This window comes from Melospiza georgiana, chromosome 10 (genome assembly GCF_028018845.1).
Source record: "Melospiza georgiana isolate bMelGeo1 chromosome 10, bMelGeo1.pri, whole genome shotgun sequence".
Classification (NCBI taxonomy): Eukaryota; Metazoa; Chordata; class Aves; order Passeriformes; family Passerellidae; genus Melospiza; species Melospiza georgiana.
The window spans coordinates 10,248,834-10,267,756 of NC_080439.1; the positions used below are offsets into that span (position 1 = coordinate 10,248,834).

Here is an 18,923-nt window from a genome sequence, read left to right on the forward strand (position 1 = left end):
CATTAAACATTTCAAGCTCAGGAGTAGCTTGAATATGGCGTGCATCATCCCAAGCTTTAAGCAGTCATCTGATTTTTCTCTTGCAAATGTTAAATATATAGTAAATGAGAGCCAAAGTAGTTTTTATTTGCTTTCTCATGATGACTGTGGAGCCTTGAAAGGTTTTGCTGGCTGACCTGACACACACCTTTGTGTATCTCTCTTGGCTAGATGATTTTAACTGCAGTATTTTGAAGAATGAGTGGAGCAGATATCAGTGCTGCAGTCACAGTGTCCCATTCTGTGCTTGTGATGAGCTCCAGCCTTGGTCTTTTGTATGAGTGTGTCTCAAACTAGCCTTCTAAATCCAATGGAATTAAAGATTTTAATCAACCAAGATGCTGTGATATGTATTGCCTGATAAGGATATGGAGTAAATCTCATAGTCTTGTGAAAGTAGAGTCCTATTCTTTAAAAGGTCATCAACATCCACATTTAGATTTTGGCCAGACGGGTTGCTGGATTTTAAAGCTAGGTCATGCCTGTATTTTTAAATACCTAATTTGTCCTATGTGTAGAAATATAAATAGTGGCCAATTTCAGAATATTCTCAAATGCATTCTCAATTGCTTCTTATTTTCTTGATAGCCCAGGTGCCTGAAAATACTGTGTTTTCTCTTTAAATGAAATTGTTACTCACTTGAGTGTCTTTCATCAGGGAAATCTGACTGTCATTGTTTAAATCCTCTAGGAATGAGCTTTGCTTTTGCATAAAGCAGTCACCTTGGATGACTGCGTGCAGCAAGTCATGCATTACAAAATTGCAGTGTGAGTTTTCAAAACCTGCTTCTCTAGGGTTTCATGTAAACACCAAAGGAGGGTGTTTCTGCTCTTCTCTAGGAGAACACTCAGGCCGTGACTCAGGTTTGTCTCTCTATGCCAAAGATGGCCATGGAATCATATCACAGAATCATCAAACGGTTTGGATTGCAAGGGACCTTAAAGAACATCTGATTCCACCTCCTCTGCCACAGGCAGGGACACCTTCCACTATCCCAGGTTGCTCAAAGCCCCATCCAGCCTGGTCTGGAACACTTCCAGGCATGGGGAGTCTACAGCCTCTCTGGGATATTTGTGCCAGTGCCTCACCACCCTCACAGGAAAGGATTTCTTCCATATATCCTCTATTTCAGTTTAAAGCCATTCCCCCTTGTGCTGCCACTACATGGCCTTGTGAGAATCCCTCCCCAGCCTTCCTGTAGGCTCCCTTTGGGGACTGTAAGGTGTTCTTGGCCCTCCTTGGAGCCTCCTCTTCTCCAGGATGAGCAGCTAAGCCTGTCTTCTTAGGCAGATATGCCAGCCCTCTGACCATCCTCTAAGGAAACTCTGCACCCTTAAATATCTCTGTGTGCACCCTTGCCGGGGCAGAGAATGTGCTTTCCCCTTGTTACACTGTGAAAACACCACATTGGCAAGATGCACCACCACCTTCCCATTGCTTCACTTGGGGCTGGAAAAAGGCAAAAGGAGTAATTGTAGCCCACAGAGTCAGGGCTCTGTCTTTGCTGTGATTCATGAAGAAGATAGAGACGTTGGCTAGAAAATTCTCAGAGCTGATAAGCAACTCTGAATGACGTAGGTTTCATGATTCATCATAAAGCCTCAGCACACCGGGCATTTTCTGTGCATTAAAATAATTTCCAAGCAGTGAACCTTCCTGGTGTCTCTCTGGCTGTTTGCACTTGCTGATAATGTCAACTTGGAAATCATTCTTCCTGCATCATCTTCTGTCTGATGGAGGGAAAGGCCTACTCCTTCCAGCTCACTGATAAAGCAGTTCCTGCCAGGTGGTGAGATGGACCATCCCCTCTTCTCCTGTGCTGCTCAGCACTCTCTCCTTCCCTTCACTGCTTCCTGTGGAAGCACGAGGAGATGTGTATGTGACAGTGGATAATCACTGTCCATCACCACTGCCATCAGCAGCCCTCCAAGGGTGACAGAGGCTTTTCTCATCAGAGAAGATTTATCCTCTTCTCGCCCTCCTTGAGCACACACTCAAACAATATATCCATCTTAATTGTTTTCTGAGAGGTTATTAATATTGGAGTGAGGATTTAGAATGAAGATCAGTCATTAATCTGAGAAGGATAGATTTGCACTCTCCTGTAGCAAAGCTGAAAAAGAAATTAGAACAAAAGAAAATCTAGAGAGCTTCCCCACCTAGCCTAATTTAATTTTTTGTTTAACTAAAATTGTCCCAGTAGCAGTTCTGAGGGAAAACCAAACCTGAGACTGAAGATTTCCAAAGACCAGCCTAGAAACTGTAGCAATATGTTACTACAATTTGTTATCCTTTTTCCCCACAACATTTTATTTAAAGAATAAAGTCTCTGGCTTTTCAAACAAAACCACAATCTTAGCAGAGGATTTTAATTTTCTTCCGCATTATTCCTTTTAACAATATCCACAAATATTTCAGTAATTTGTTTTCTGTCGGTTAAATAGAAAACTTTTAATTTAGTCTGGGAGCAATCTCACCCAGGTTTCTCTACAGCAAGTAGTGCTTTTGGTGTGGTATGTTTCATGGCAAGGGCACCCTCTCAGTTGCTCTGGGCTGATGCCAGACCCTAATACTTTTTCTCTGGAAGGGAGGCACCATATGCTGAGCAGAGTTACTGTAAGACTGCTGGTTTTATTGACTGCTCACTCAGAATGGTCAGAAGGTTAAAATGTGTGCTTGGGTAGCTACAGTGTGGTGGCCATTCCTGCTGGGAATGCAGGATGGGAGCCACGTTCCCCCCAAAACCAGCACAAGCTCCATGCTGCCTCTGTTTATCCCTGTTTGTATTCTGAGCACAGGCAGTCTGCCTGGGTCACTCTAGGGAGTGAATTCTATTATCATCAGTGTCCTGAATGGGAATAGGATTCTCATCCTTGGGAAGACCTTTGTGTACCTCTGTTATTCACCTCCTCCTTGCTCATTTTACGAGCTCCTGATGGGAGATGCTCTGCCACCTCTTGTTTTCCCTACCACAGTGCTCTGGGCTCTGACTATACAGAAGGATGGGGTGGTTCTTGGTGGGAGATTTTGTGGAATATGGAAAAATGCATGTAGTTGCTTGTCTAAAAGGTCAGTTTAGTGTGTTTTTTTCCCCTAACCAGTTACTTTATTGAATTATGCAAAAGTGTAAATTTTAAAGCATTTCTTGTCACATTACGACAATAACTGCAAGTATAAATGAGAATAGTAACTAGGGTACTGGAAAATGGTGCAGAAAGCTTTGGAATCAGTGTTTCAGTGCACAATTCATGTCAAAGAAGAGAAAGTCTGCATCATCTGTCTTCTTCTCTACTTTCTTTGTTACCAAGAAATACAGTAGAAAGGATATAGAGCATGCAAGCATATAAGATACAACCCTCCTTCTTTTTTATTTTCTTTTGATTTTAATCCTGATTTTGTTCCATGTTCTAGCCAGTTCACATGGGACATTTCTAGTAGGTACCAGCAAAAGGAACCCAACCACCACTATTCCATATAAATATATATTTCTATACATTTATTTGTGGAGTTAGAATCATAGAACTGTTTAGGTTGGAAAATATCTTCAAAATCATCAAGTCCAGCCATTAACCTAACACTGCCAAGTCCATCACTAAAATTTGGATATGCAACATTGCTATTTATTTTGAAAAAAATATGATAGAGGTGAATTCTAGGTATCTAAAATTTAATTTTATCTTAAAAATTCTAGGTATCTAAAATTTAATTTTATCTTAAATTATCTTCAGGGATTAAGGATGTAATTTACTATTCAGTGTTACAGCAGTGAATTAGAAGGCAATTAATTTTATAGCATAAAGAAAATCTAGATGCTTTTCTGCTCCTGAGTAGCACTGACTAACTGCAGTGGAAGGAAGAAAGCCAGTGCTGTTTGTATTGGTGTAAACAGTGAACTGAGATACATTTGATGAAGACACATTTTGCTTTCATCTTCCAGGTCTGGATGTTTGTAAGTGTGCCATTGAGAGGGGGGGCAAAGAGAATGGGAGGACCCAGCGGATGAGTGACCCAGTTTGAAAACTAGTCCATGGGGATTTGTTTGATCAGCTCATCTGAGTGCTGCACTTGCCTTTCCCGCTTGGTGGTTGTGCTCCAGTCTTTCAAACCAGGAGCAGAAGACTCAGTGAAGAGAACATGCTGAAGGGAGGTTGACCCCCTCCTCCAGGAAGGGTCTGCTTATGGCAGTGGGTTTTGTTGTCCCTCTCCTTTGCATGCTGGGCTAAGAGAATGGATCCAGTCCTTCCAGATGTTCTGCAGCACAGGCCACTGCTGACTCTGAGGCTCAAGCCAAGGCTGCAGCACATGGGTTTCCTCTGTCTGCTCAGATTGCAACTCGCCCCCAGAATGGGAAAACAATACAAAAACAGGCATAAGCAAAGATAAATCCAGCATTGCTTAAAACTGTTGGCTGCAGCTTCCAGAACTTGAGGAAGTCCCTTGGTGGTGAAGAGCTCTGTGAGATGTTTTTTTGTGATCTGTGCAGTGTTTTGTATTTCATCACTAGGGACAGAGAGGGTTTGGTTGAAGATAAGATAGGTTGTGTCTTAGGGACATGGTCCCCATCTTCCCTGTCTGCTACCTCAGGGGAGAAGGCTGACCAAATAAACAGACTCATTTTCACTGTGCTTTGCAGCAGTAGCCAGGGGAAATGAGATCCTAATCCAGTAGTGTAGTTAATTTTTTTCAACTCCTTCAAAACAGCCCTCTAATAAATTAATGCATATGTCAACTCTTGTCAGAAGCTCTTAGCAATGAACAAGTGAGTTCAACACCATAATCTAATAAACAAATAGATAACCTGTTCCAGTTTGTTCTGAGTGAGGTGGTGTTTCCCTTGTTGAGATGTTTCATGGACCCTTCACTCTCAGAGGAGAAGGATGGTATGTAGGGATGCAGCCCATTTCCTCTCCAAGACAGGGTTTTCTCTTCTGACTTTAATGCTCTGATTTTCACTTGTTTACGCGGAAATCTCTCTATTTTCTGTCATTTTTTTAAAAAAATTCATTCAGAATGACTTTTGTCCCCATTATTGGATCTGAGCAGCTGCAGCTGCAAGTGAGATCTCATTGTACTAGTTGCTGCACAAGTAAGATGAAATCATGCTCACTTCTACAAATAAACATAGCAGACAAGGCAAGGGAAAGCTTTTCATGCTGGTGGACAGAGACACAGTGGGGTTGTGGCATCCCCAATACCCTAAAAGAAGTGTATGACAGGGAAGAGTGCTTAGAGCTTTTTTGTTAACGGTTCTTTTTCTGCCTTCTATTTTAGCACAGATTTTTACTGAAGTTTTCAGGTTCCATGGACTGTTTCTTGCAACAGTTCAGCTTCAGTCCTTCGCTAAGCTTTGGTGAAGGACCATTGCGTTTTCTGTGGGTCACATCTACGGCAGAGAGGTTGGTGTAGGACATTAGATGGAGTGCTGTGCCCCAGAGTTGTATGGAAAAATAATATTAAGATTAAAATGCAGCCTTCTGTCGATGGCTTTGTAAGCCTGATGTGTAGGAAGCTCTGCTGACGTGCATGTGGGAGGACAATCCAGCATGGGGCTGTACCTGCCTGCTCCTCTGTGCCACCACTGGGGCTGCAGGAGCATTGGCTGGGATTTGCTAGGAAGGATAACACTTGGTGCCTACAGCCACCATCTGAATGGAAACAATCTCATAAAAAAAACCCCATTGTTTTCACAATGAGGGGTGTCCACTGTGGTGAAGCAGCTGAGATTTTGCATAATTTGGGGAACTGAATCCTTATCTCCTTACCCTCGTGCTAATTACTGCCTTTGGGTGTTTTGAGAGGGAGGTCAGTGAGTTGTGAGTGAAGGGGTGGAGGGGATTTCCCACATTGGTGACCAGAGCTGGAGTGGAAGCTCTGTGTACAGGGCACTAAAGACAGCATCTGTTTGTACCAAATTAAGCTGCTCATTAAAAGCTGCACCACTTGCAGTGAGCATGACAGACCGTGCCTGTGCTGCTCCTTTTAACAGTCATAAACTTGTGGGCACAAACTTGCAAGGGGTCCAGTCCCACTGGCTATGCCTGAGTGGTGGTAAAACCCAGTTACCTCTTGAGAGGGAGTAAAAAATAGCTTTTGAGCTGCTGCCTGAGCTCAGCCCCGATGTCAGAGCAGCCAGCGCTGGATCTCCTCGCTGGCACTCTCCCACGTGTCTCCTCTGTCCCCACCAGAGTCTCATCTGCTTCTCCTGAAAGCTTTAGTACCTTATTCTGGCTCTAGTAGCACTGGAAGAGGTCCAGAGCGATTCCAGCAGAGCTATTTTGGATTTGCATTTGCAGGAGGAATTGTACCTAGAGGTTTTAAGCTAATCGCACGGTCATTTTTCCTCTGTATATTTAACCACTGAGGTTAATTAACATTTCAAAGTTTCACAGGCTGCTTCTTCCATTATCTGAGCCAGCTGTGGTGAAAGGCAGTGTGGCAAGAGGGTGGTAGTGTGACTGGGGTTGTGCAGATTGGAAAATTGCTGGGAATTGTTTCCAGTGAATCCCAGGGGTTTAAATAGTTGGATGGCAGGGTGAAGGTGGAGGTGAGGATGAGTAAGCTGACATGGTACACATTTCCTATTGACTTTCCATGTAGTAAACAAAATTACCAGATGATTGTTGGCATGTGGTGGGTTTGGATTTTTTTTTTTTAATTTAAGGAGAATATTTTAAGCAGGACTGCGATGCATAGTCCTGAACTGTAGGGGACTAATGTTCCTGTTCTCCAGCTGGGAGAAACTAATTCAACATCTTGTGTTGTAAACACTCACTCATTTTAACTGATTACACCTCCAATGTTCCTCAAATCACTAAAATTACTAATTGCTATTCCTTACACATCAGAGAGTGAATCCTGAATAATTAACCCCAAATAAAATTAGATGAATTGGCCCTTTTAATTAGAATCCCTGCTGCTGTTTGTTCTGAGCTTCCTTTTCTTACTGTTAAGAGACTTTTAGAATGATTAAAACTGTTTAAGACTTAAACAGCCAGTGACCTTTTAATACAATGTAAATCCATAAAAGCAATATTTCAGCTAGCAGGTGGTGAAGTAAATTTTCAGGGCAACTACCTGACAGACTCAGTATTCCTTTTTTAAATGCTGAGGATGAAATTAGCCAGTGTGGGTTTTTTTTCTTCCTCATGCTTATTAATACAGTAGCTGATTAGCACAAGTAGTTCAAATGGTAGGATTAGTGATTGGTAAGAGTGGTAATTTAAACAGTGCTTTGGGTTGTTGGAGCTGCTTTATTTTAGGAATCACAGGCCAATGTGGTATATTTAGGTGGATTGTGGAGCTGGTATGCCATCATGCAACAGTTTCCCACTGACGTGGTGTCAGTGACTCCCCACAACACGGTTGGGGCCAAAACATTATTTTAATTATGTGTTTTTCTTGCCTAGTGATGTGTTAAGTACAGATGCTACAGGAAAACGTTTACTTTGGGAAACTTAGTAAAATGTATGTTCACACCTAGGAGGCACCAGGTCACATCTAGCTGAAGTTTTCTATAAAAATCCTGTGGTGTCACTTTGCAGTAGGAAGTTTCCCAGACCGTGTAGTAGTACTGGGATATTCTGCAGGCTCCTGCAGTGGTCACTGTGGATTGCAGGTTCATGGTATCCTCCATCAATAGGATTTTAGCCTAGTGCTCAATGAATTAGGGTTTAGGTGCAAATCTCAATTGTTTCAATGTCAAAAGCTTTGGCTTTCTGCAGTAGAAGGTAAATACTTCACCAAGCAGTGCCTCTGTCTGCTCAGTACTTTGCCAAATGGAGTCTGGATCAGAATGGAAACACATCAGTGGGGTTCACTCCATCACAATCCTTAGTCTGGTCTCTTAGTCAGGGCTGAACTGTGTTTCTCAGGTGATTCAAACTGATTCTGAACCAGCTTCAGAATCAGAAATTATCAAGATTATAGTCAGAAAGGATTATTTTTGCTGGAAAGGAGAAAATTGAAATCAGCATCTGACATATATCGTCATCAGATGTCAGTCAGAAGTCTGGGAAGACCAGTGTAAACCCAGTTTTTTTGTTTAATAGGTTTCATTAACTTATTGTTTCCCTGAAAATTACGGTGTTTTGCTTCTTCATGTTTCTCTGTTTTTTCCCCCCAAAGTATCTCTCTTACTGAACATGTGAGCCCTTCTTCTAGTCTAGAAGTTTCAAAGCCGCAAATCTTCATGTCTCAACTCCTGTGTCTGTCAAGGGGGGGAGGCAGTTACTGTGCTACAGTTCATTTGTTGGCTGGCAGATATATCTCCTGAAAACAAAGACTTGAGACATGAGCTTGATCCAGCAAAAAATGAAGTGCACTTAAAATTTTAAAGGTTAGCCTGTAAGTGAGAATGGTGTTTGCTGTATGAGGCAGGATGTTTTTCTTAGCTCGTACTTGTACCCAGAAGGCGTCAGGCAGCCAGTGGCAAAGATTTTGTGAGTTTCTATTCACCCTGACAGGTTTGTGCTGATGTACGTGTCTGTTAGGGCTTTGAACAATTTTATATTTGTGTACTTAAAAGTGTAACGGTGAAATTATTAAAGCTCCTTAGAATGTGTAAGAGGGGAAATTTTGGGGTGGAGAGGGGTAAAACCTTGCAAGTGCAACTACAATGGCACAGATTTGATTGAAGCCAGAAGCCAGACTGGGGCTGGGAGGCATCACTTCTGCCAGTGGCTCTGCTATTGCTTCCCACCATAACCACGATGGACTCAACTAATTTCTGCCTAATTACTTGTATTTACACCATCCAATTTTCTCTTGCTCAGGGTGGGCCCGAGGGTGGGGTTTTTATTACCAGGCTGGCAGTCCCATCCCTGCTGGCTGCATTGGGTGATGCTGCAGTGCAGGAGCTGCACGGGTGCTGAGGGAAGAGCTCAGGGCTGTGGTTTCACAGCACGTTGCGCCGCTGCATCTGAAATAACCGAGCTGGGCATGTGTCTCACTGCACAGCTCCTTCGTAGGTTGACTCATGGTCTGCACAGCTGTATGAAGGGGGAATGAGTAGCTGGTGCAACAAGGACTGTTTATTTTCTCTTTTTAAACATATGGTAACAGGTGGAGATTTCTCATTGTGAGAGCTGGAGGCAGTTTGTGTCTTGGTGTGATTTCCTACCTCCATGGAGAGATTTGCCATTGGAAGGCAAGTCTCTTTGCCTGCCTTGAAGTACAAATTGCTTTCTGGAGGTGCCTTGATACTTCTCTGTTGACAGAACTCAGTGCAGTCACTCTCACAACCTGGAATACATCCAAGTGTTCAGGATGATGTCAGGTGAAAGTCAATCAAAATGCTGGTCTTGGTGCTGAACAATAATCAATATTAATGAGCCTTTTGCCCATCTTATTCCTTATTCACAGGGGGCCAACCTGGTTAAATCAGTCAGGAGGGGGTGAGTGCTCAGGGTGGGATGTGTCCTCCACCTGCCCATGGGTAACTGGTAACCCCAGTGCCCCATTCTGCTGTGGCTGCCAGTGTGCAGACCAGGGACAGTCCCTTGCCCAGGTTGCTCCCACCTCGCTCTGTGGCGCTGAAGGTGGTCAGCAGTGGCTGGCAGTGATGTGCTCTGCCTGGACATGGACTTCCCTGCCTCCTCCCACGGCTTGTCTGGCTCTGAGTAAGTGACATCTGACTTGCAAAGCTCTGGGGGTGAGAGAAGACAAAGGTGCACTGTAGGGACAGTGTGCCTGAAGGGAGTGTCAGCTGGCTTTCAGGCTCTTTTCCTCTTTGGCTCCCTCAAACCTAGACATGTTTCTTCCCCACATCATCTAAAATCATTATGCTGCTGAGGACACAGATTTTGGTCATTGCATACTTCCCTCTCTGCCGGAGGGAGACTTCCAGCAGTGCCAATAATAATAATAATAGTGCAGGGACAACTTTCCCTTCTGCATCCAAGGGAATATTCTCCTGTGAGTGCAGTGGGAACAGCACTGGGTCCTGTGGCTGTGTGGGAAAGAGGAAGGCGCAGTGGCAGAATAAATAACTAAAGCTGTGAAGGAGAAAGGTCCATCTGTTCACAGAGGACCAGGAAAAGGCCAAACATCTGCAAGGTCCCCCCAGTTCATCAAGCATCTGCTCTCTGCTTCCCAGTGTAAAAACCTTCCCACTAGTGGGGAGAGTGGAGCCAGCAGCTTATCTAACACAGGATGGAGACAGCAGAGCTGGGCTGGGATGTGGTGGAGCCAGCTGTCTCCTACTGCAAAGAAGTGTTTTCTTCCAAACTCTAGGAGAGAGCTCTTGTCCTTCGCTCCTTTTCTGAAAAATCCTGCCAATGGTTTTTTTTTTTTTTTTCTTTCAAGAGGAGTGGGTCTTCCAAAGGGGCAAAAATGGTATTTTGTTTATGTTTATTCTAATGGTTATTGTTAGATACAGACTCCTGATTATGCAGAAAACCTGGCCCTTTCCCTGTCTCATCTCCTCCAGCACATTCTCTACCTTGATTTTCCTTAGGTGTTTTGAAGGATTGTAATAAAGCAAGAGCGTCTGACTAATGTGCTGTGCAGGGAGATCAGTCTTAGGCATCGGAGCCAGGACTGACTGAAAAACATCATCTAAAGCATAATCTTGAGAAATCTTTGTTCACTGGAGTTGGATTTGTTTGCAAAATCATGTTGGCTGGTTGGAGGGTCATTTACAGAGCAAAGGAGAAAAGTTTAAGAAGCACTCAAATATCCCAGCATTTTTTAGAACTAACCCCTAAGATATTAATTTCAAAATCTCTTTACTTTTCTTTTTATTTGGTATTGTATTTCACATTATTTGAAATAAAAGATTGGATTAATTATCAGGCAATGAGGAAGATACTGCAGATATTACTGGACATAATTTTTTTTTAAATCAATTCTGAACTCTATAATAGCATGAGCCAGTGGGTTTCATGGGATTTTATGTATTGGAGCAACATGATTGTCTTAAATTAGTTTTCAGTCTGTTGTTTTTGAGCTGTCTTTGAGCATCTGTATTTAGGACAATACTTTCTTAGGGATTCAGAAGGGGTTTTTGAGTCCCATCCATGCTCATTTTGGGTAAAATGGGAAGAAGTTACTTTCCTGTTAAATAACATCTCTGAAAGTCCTAGGGGAAGTTTGTGTCTTTCAAGAGTAATTCAAAATAGAAGAGAAAAACTTTCGAGGGCTTCAGACCCATCTGCTTCCCATGGCAGAGAGCTTGAAAGTGTTTTGCTGGCCGAGCTGGTGCCCGTGCCTGCTCTGGGCTGAGCCTAGGGCTTCAAACCTGGCACAGGTGGCCCAGAAGGCTGCAGGTCACAGGGGTTTGGCTCAGCCCTTCCTGAGTGGTTTGGAGCTGCCCCGTGGCATTTAGGGGTGCTGCTGAGGCCTCTGGCCTGGACACAGTGGGATGCTGCATGGAGATCTGGAGGGTCAAGCAGGGAGCTCGTATTTCCTTCCAAAAGCAACAGTTCCTATATATGTGAGATATCACACTTTTATTAATCTGAAACCTTCCATCCCAGATGCTGCACACACAAGAGCCAACAGCAAACAGCTCTACTTGCAGCATCAATCTTCATAGGAAGAAATAAAAACATACCAAAGTGGTCCAAATTGCAGGCAGCTGCCTTCCCTGGAGACAAATCCAGTGCTAATGGCAAATGCTCCTTTTCCACCATTAGGAGGTGCTTTCAGAGCTTGCTGTCCTGCTCCTGCAGCCTGTGCTGCTCTGTCCTTGATTTTTTTCTCCTTTCTGGTTCCACATCCCATGAAATTCTCAAGGAGACCTTCTCTCTGCTCCCACCTCCCATCTCTATGCCAAGCTGGATGGCTTCACAGCCAGTATTTGCCGCTTTGTCTTCCCATCAGCACTTCTGGAAGATAAACATGAGCAAGTTGTATTCTAGAAATTTTGTACATCAGCCCCCTTGTAAAAATCCAGAGTTAGAGAGGTGGATTCACGTGTGCTTGCACCTGGCCCATCATGTGGCTGAGAAGAGCCTGTGATCTTCTCAGCAGTTCTTTACATGAAGCTATGAAGTCCCTATAAGAAGAGGAAAATGCAAAGAGTGTATCTGCCTGCCAGCAGCAGAGCTGCGGGAGATGGGCTGGCCTGGATTCTGGGCTCCAGCTCCAGCCCTCTGTGTGTCTTTTGCAGCAGGGAATCCCTGCTTTTGGACAGCTCTTGATGCTGTCTTTATAGGGATCAAGAGGATCTGGCATAGTTCAGCACATGAGGGAGGTGAATTGGATGGGGTCCATTGCAAGGTTAGACACAGGCTGTTCATTAGTGCAAGTTCTGTGGTTGCCTGGGCTAGGTTTGAGATGTGACTCGGATCTGTGGAGCTGCTTGTTGGTGCCTTCAGGCTTTGTGGCACATCACCTTTTGCTGTGGAATCTGAGCACCCCTAAGCCATCTGCCAGTGTTACTGAGCTGTGTAGCCATTTCCTGAATCAGTGAGGGGTGAAGCTGAGCATTTAATGGTCAAATAATGTGTTCTGTCCTGTGCCACAAAACCGATGGGCAGAGCTAAGAGTATTGTGGAGTTCCTCCTGATCATCCACGTCATGGTGTGGAGACATGCTGCTGAGTTTAAATTCTCCCATTCTCTCTCCTAGGGGACTTCCTTCCTCCCCCTCCCCCTCCTGTGGATGACCTTGGGAACATCACATCATCACAAGGTGCCTTCCCCCCCCCACCCCCTCTGGATGACGTTTCTTACAATGTACAGGTAAGAAGACAAGAATTTTGTCATTTGTGCAGAACTGATCCAGAAATGGTGGAAATGAATGAATGATATTACAATGAGGTGGCGAAGTTCTGGTTAAAAATCATGGGTCAGGAATAAAGAAGTCAGCTTTAGCAAGCTGTGTTTCCCAAGCAGGGAGTATTTCCATTCAAAACTTGCTGGGCTATTAAAGGATTTTTCCCATCCGGCTTGAATTAGGAGACTGATTGCCTTAGGTCGTTGTGATGGCGGATGGGAGTGGAACCTTCCCAGAATGAATTGTTTTCTGGAATGGCCCTCTCCTTCCATGGACTGTGGAGAGACTTTAGGGCAGTAATCTGATCCTGAAAGTGCTTTGTTTAGATGCCTAAAATTAAGTGAAGCAAATAAGCCCTGGCCCAGGCTACAGTGATGTAATTGAGACCCTTTTCACCCTCTTTTTGCTGGCTTGGATCTTCTAGATTAGCCACCTGGATGAAAATGCAACTTCTAAGATGCATCAGGTGATGATGGCATGTCCAAAGTGAATATGGACGGGCCTTGAACACCTTTACAAGATATGAACACTTTTGTGCAGGTATTGTAGGTTTGCCTGGAGTGCCAGGTTTATGTTTGCTCAGGCACATTCTGGAGAAATGCATTCAGACTTCTGGAACAAGGCAGTCAAAGTGGTCAAGGATTGAGGAGCTGATCTTCCCAGTGTCTTGTTAGCTGAGCAAAAGGAAGGCTGAGGATGGGTCTGCTTGCAAATTTGAAATACACTTAGGGAATAAACCTGTATTTCAGCTCTGTGTGGGTGTTTGTGCAGGAACAGGAGAGCCTGAGCTTGCCAGAAGTACCTCTGTGTTGGTGTTTAGAAATTTTCTAAGCTCTGGGGCTCCAAAGATCTGGAAGAGCCTTCTATAAGAAGTAGTGAGAACAAAGAGAGCATGGTCTAGGTTTGAGGCTGTTGGGACTTGTGTAACCACATATCCACACACATGGGGCTGCCCTTGATGGCCCTGGAAGAATTGTGGCAGCCCTGTATCCCTTGGTGGGTTTGAACATGAGAGTAGGCCAGCAGGCAAGCATTAAACAGAATTCAAAGGGCCTGGCTTAGTTTCTGACCCTCTCACCAACTCTAGACTCACTTTGCCTGCTTTGTGCCTTGGGAAAAACAAAACATTCCCCTCCCTCATGGGCTTACTGGGATGGCAAAGCTTCAGCCTTTCCTTCAATGGGCACAGTGTTGGAAGCAGCCTTTGAGCAGGAAGGGGTTAATGGGGATTGTGTTCTCCCTTGCCAGGAAAGGCTGCAGCAGTCAGGGACATTGCCAAGTGCAGAGCATGGCTTTTCCCAGCCTTGGGGGAGTGAAGTAATTCCCCAGCAAGTGTTGTTCTGTCTTTTATCTCTCTGAGAAGAGTGGCCCCTGTGGGAGCAGGGAGCTTCCAGAGCCCTGGGAAGCCGTGGAGCAGCAGCTCCTGGCAGAGGCAGGCACTGCCTGCGTGGAGCAGCCTGGGCAGCAGGAAGGGGCCGTGGTGCCCCACAGGATTCCCCGGGGTCAGGCTTCCCCCTTCGCCCAAGGAGAGGGCCTGGTGTGTTTATTGAAAGGAGCTCGCTCCTGCCGTGGCTCCCGAAGTGTCCCTGAGCCACTCGAGGCTGTCACGGGGCTGTGCCCCTTGGTAGAGCCACTCAGCAGCACAGCTCTTCCCTCTGAACCCATGGGATTGCTGTTTGTCACACCCTTTCTCTCTGGCTTTATAGAACTGGGACTGGAGCTGAGTTCAGTGTTGGTTTTTAGCAAGAGCTTGCTTAGAGCAGGATTCTTTTGCATGGAATCCTGCTCAGTGGAAGGGGAGCCTAGCAGCTGTACCTGAGCAGTCCTGCCTGTGGCCATCCCAAATGCACTCTCATGCAGCACACAGAGCTCCCTGCCTTTCCCTGTCTTTCATCTGAGATCAGAGGGGTCACCTATTCCTCTCCCTTTTCCCTTCCATTTTCTGTAGGAGATCAGGAGCAGGCAAAAGTCAGGGCTAAAGTCAGGACCCAGCAGGGTTTTGTGTTGCAAGATCAGCTCCTTATCTTTCAGGAGCAGCCAAAGTCATGCTGAAGCAAGATGTAAAGCCCAAGAGAGGAGGGAAAGGGCAGGTGGTGCTGGAGAAAGCTGCCCAATGCCTTTGTGCATCAAACACAGTAATTTTCTCAACTCTGGACAGGCGTTCTTGTGCTAAAGAAACAGAACAAATGGTGACTGTGTTCCTTCTGCTGTGAGGACATGGTTGTCATGAATCAGGGAGCTTGTGAACATGTGTTGTATTGGGCTGCAAGAGGCTGATTTTGCTCTCCAATGCCAGAACATTTAATTTCCATGCCTCAGTTTCCCCATTGCTAAATGTAAGCACTGGAGCAGCAGACCCAGTTCCTGAGCATTGCCCAGACCTGAGGCTGCTCTCTGGGTGGTTTGGCCCCTGTGGTGAGAGCCCTCCAGATCTACTCCAGAGTTTGAAATTCCTCTGTTCCATCAAATCAGCCATTTTACACCAGAAATTTCTCTCTGGATAGTGCAGAGCTGATGACAGCTTATGAAGTATGTGTGATGTGGGGCTCCAGGTAAAGCTTTTTATACTAGGTGTTAAGTTGATGAGGACAGCAGGATAAATGTTTAGTTTATTATCAGTTTGTGTGTTACTGTTACCAGAGGGCTGAAAGCTGCACTGCTTATTGCAGTTTAAGCTGTAGCTAAAGAGCAGCAGTTAAAATAATACCCAGTTTTCATAGACCTGTTTATCTCTGGATCTCTATTTGGACAGTGGAACTGGCCACTTAGGATCAGATCCAAAAAGGTACTTTAGTATCTGACTTGTGCTCTGATGGAAATTAGAGGAGGGCTGGATCATAAAACACCTTAGTGATAGATCTGGCATTTTCTTGTAATTTCTGTTTTCCCATCTAGATCTGTCATATTCAGATTCACAGCAGGGCTGTGGGGAGGAAAGGGGAAGGAAATTGAAACTCTTTTCTTATTAACTGGAATGCCTTTTTTTTTTAGAAAATTTTTTAAAAAGGAAAGAAAATGCAGTATTTATTTTTAAAAGAGTGTGTTTGGGCTGGGGGAGAGTTGTGTTGGGAAGTTCCCCTTTGGCTGCAGCGGGGGAAGGCAAGGACTTGTTCCCAGAATGGTGCTGAGGGCGTGGTGGTGGCGTGTTTGACAAATAAGGACATGAGCAAAGAGCCTTTTGCCACGTTGGCCTGGGCTCAGTTTGAAAGAGAAAGAAAAAAAAAATTTTTGGACGGGAAGAAAAATGAAATCACTGTTTGTCAAAGGGAAATAGATAGATCTGGGAGGGAGGGAGGCAGACTTTTATTATGTTTTTGCCTTCTAGTTTCAAAACAGGCCAGGGAAAGCCAAAGTGAGAAATTCTCATCAGCTGCCTCTCAAGCACCCTATTTGCTCACAAAGAGGGACCCTCACTCATGGCTCTGGTAATTCCTTCCTTCCTAGCCAGGCAGGGCTGCACAGCTGTGTGAAAAGCCAGTCCCTGTCCCACGTCCCATCCTTGTGAAGGCTGTCTCAGGAGTCATGGGTGCTATGGCTTTGAAATGACTGGTTCTATCTAAAGGGGAGGGTCAGAGCCCAGCATTTCATTTTGGGGCAGGATCTGGGTGGCTCAAGGCAGATGTGACCCTCAGCTGCCGACTTGCTAAAGGCCACCTTGAGCAAACATCCATTTAGAGATCTCTGCTAATTACCTGCATGTGCTGCATCTGCAGATGGGTCTGATTTTTTTTTTGGCATCTGAGATGCTGCCACAGGATGGGAAGGAGAGGATTGTGTTGAGCCGGGATGGCACCTCTCTCCCAGCAACCCCCAGCTGTTATCAGTGTGGCTTTTATTGACAGGCCACAAAACTCTTGACAAAAGAAATACCACTCTCTTCCTGATAAGGAAGCTGTAGCAGGGAAAGTGCTTTGCCTAGGTCATCAGGCTGACCAGCAGCAGGCTAAAAATAAGACTGAGATCTCCTGTGTCCCAGAGCAATTCTGCCTGCTACATCCCAGAGCCTCATTACTGTAGTAACTGCAGATTAATGACTAAACACCATCAGTGCCTGAGCATAGGAACAATTTGGGATATATCAAAGCAGATGTGAAGAAGTGGCTTTAGGTTGGGGGTTAAAGTGAAGGAAAAAATTGGACTTTGAATAGTTGCATGAAGTGCAACATAAGAATTTTAATATACCAGTTCTTGTTAAAACCATCTATGTTTGGAGGGGCTGCAGGGCTGCAGCTACATGGGCAGGGAACTATGCCTACATTCAGAGCTACTGAACTCTCCAGTGGTGTTGTCCTGTTGTGATGTGCAGAAAATCAGCCAAAGGGCTCGAGTTCCTCTTGCCAAGGAGTTTTGGAAGGGGAGAAGCTGCAGCGCGTTCTGGAGGCGTGTGTGCCTTCCTCTGTGAGGCTGTTCCTGACCTGTCTCACTGCTCCTCGGAGCTGGGAGAAGGTGGGAATGTGTTGATAGGTGTGAGAGCCCCATCCTTGCTGGGGAGAGGCTGCCAGGTGTTTTGTGTCTGACTCCGCTCCCCGCGAGCGGCGGCGGTGCCTCTGTGGGCTCTGACTCACTGGCTGAAGGAACAGCCAGGACACAGGAATTGGTTTTGGTTTTTGGTTTTGTTTTTTTTTTGTTTGTTTGTTTTGTTTTTTTAAAAGCTCACTTCTGAATTTTGGGTGCACATCTTGGCAAATAGCTGGGGAGGAGAGAGCATGAATTTTGCCATTGGGGATTGCTGCCTTAAATAGCTCATCTGCTGTTCAGTGGCTGGGCTCTGCCTGCTGGTGCTGGGCTTGCTTTAAATCACCTGCCTTTTAATGTGTGGAGAAGCTGAAAAGGCCAAAGAGAGCAGAACATGTGTTCAGCCTCCCTCTAGTGCTAGATTTTGTTAATCATCAGGATTAGTGGCCTGGTTGTAGGTGCTTGCTGGCAAGGAATGTTGGTACCACAGGGCAGCTCTCGCTGCTGGCAGGGCTGCCTGACTCCAGGAGGGATCAGTAACTCCCAGAAACACTGTAAATAATGCCACAGTCTGTGTGCATTGCTTGCCATTTGAGATCCAGCTTTTACAGATTTCTGACTGTGACTTCTAACCTGATTTATTAAAATCCATGTGATAAGCATCTGCCTTTTATCTAAATTGAAGCTGTGTCCAACAGTATAAATAAATTACCTGGTAATGTTAACCCTTTTACTCAAATCTTGGCTTTGAAGGAATGCTTTTTATCTGTTTCCTTCCTGCCTTCCTCATATGTTTGAGAAACAGGAATGTGCTGTGCTCTAAGTTAAACTTAAACAGATAACATGTATGTTCTCTGAATGTTTAAATGCTCACCGGGTCTCTACAAGTCAGTAAGTGTTTGCTCTATAATAAGGGGATTTCGGTTCTAGGGTGAAAAAACTCAGTAATATAACATCTGTATATGTTGATGAATATTGGGATGCATGAGAGATAAAATGCATGCATTACTTATATGTGTGTATATATATATTTACACCCTATAGATATATGTATGAGAAATGAATAATGAGTGGGGATATAGAGCAGACTTTCACATTATTGGAAGCAAGCATGCACGTTTTATCCCTGCTGCTTTTCCCTCCCTTTTTGTGGGTAGCATGATCAGTAGATCCAGGATCACAAGAGAAAAGGAACACTGAGCACTTCTTTCAGGCAGCTCTTGATGCATCCCATCTTAAACACATGTTTATTTTACAATGCCAAACCACATTCTATTTTAAATCTTTAATGAACCTCTGTTCCCATCCATGTAACTTTCCAATTCTTACTCTCTTCAGAAGAGACAAAGATGCTTATTATAAACCACAAATTTTACTAAAAGGGTAAACTGGAAAAGTTTTAATTGTGCAGTGTGAGCCTGCCATTCATCTCCCTGCCTGGCTATTAATATCTTGGCAATGTTATAATGCAGCACAGCCTTTAACAGCTGAACCTCTCAGCAAGGACTACAAAGTAAGCAAGGACCCAAACAGTTAACTGTGCTTATTATTGTCATCCTGCTTATTACTGTGTTATTTAATGTATTTGTTATGTTACTGTTTAGTACAGTCACCCAGCACGCAGGATGTGCCAGGACCTGCACACTTGTGCCCTCTTTGGCTGGGGAGCTCTGTGCTGAGGCTGGGAGATGCTTTCAGAGATGAAACAGGG

General features: G+C 44.6%; 1 protein-coding gene across 4 annotated transcripts in view; it reads left to right on the forward strand.

The window, feature by feature from the left end:
* LPP (LIM domain containing preferred translocation partner in lipoma) overlaps positions 1 to 18,923 on the forward strand; it is a 200,261-nt gene that overhangs the window by 18,184 nt on the left and 163,154 nt on the right. For 3 of the 4 annotated variants that reach the window (XM_058031270.1, XM_058031272.1, XM_058031273.1), the window contains exon 2: positions 12,611 to 12,723. In XM_058031270.1, the coding sequence (XP_057887253.1) occupies positions 12,611 to 12,723 (113 nt within the window). Of the gene's footprint in view, positions 1 to 12,610; positions 12,724 to 14,086; positions 14,090 to 18,923 lie in introns of all 4 variants that reach the window. The other variant, XM_058031271.1, reaches the window with a different exon arrangement.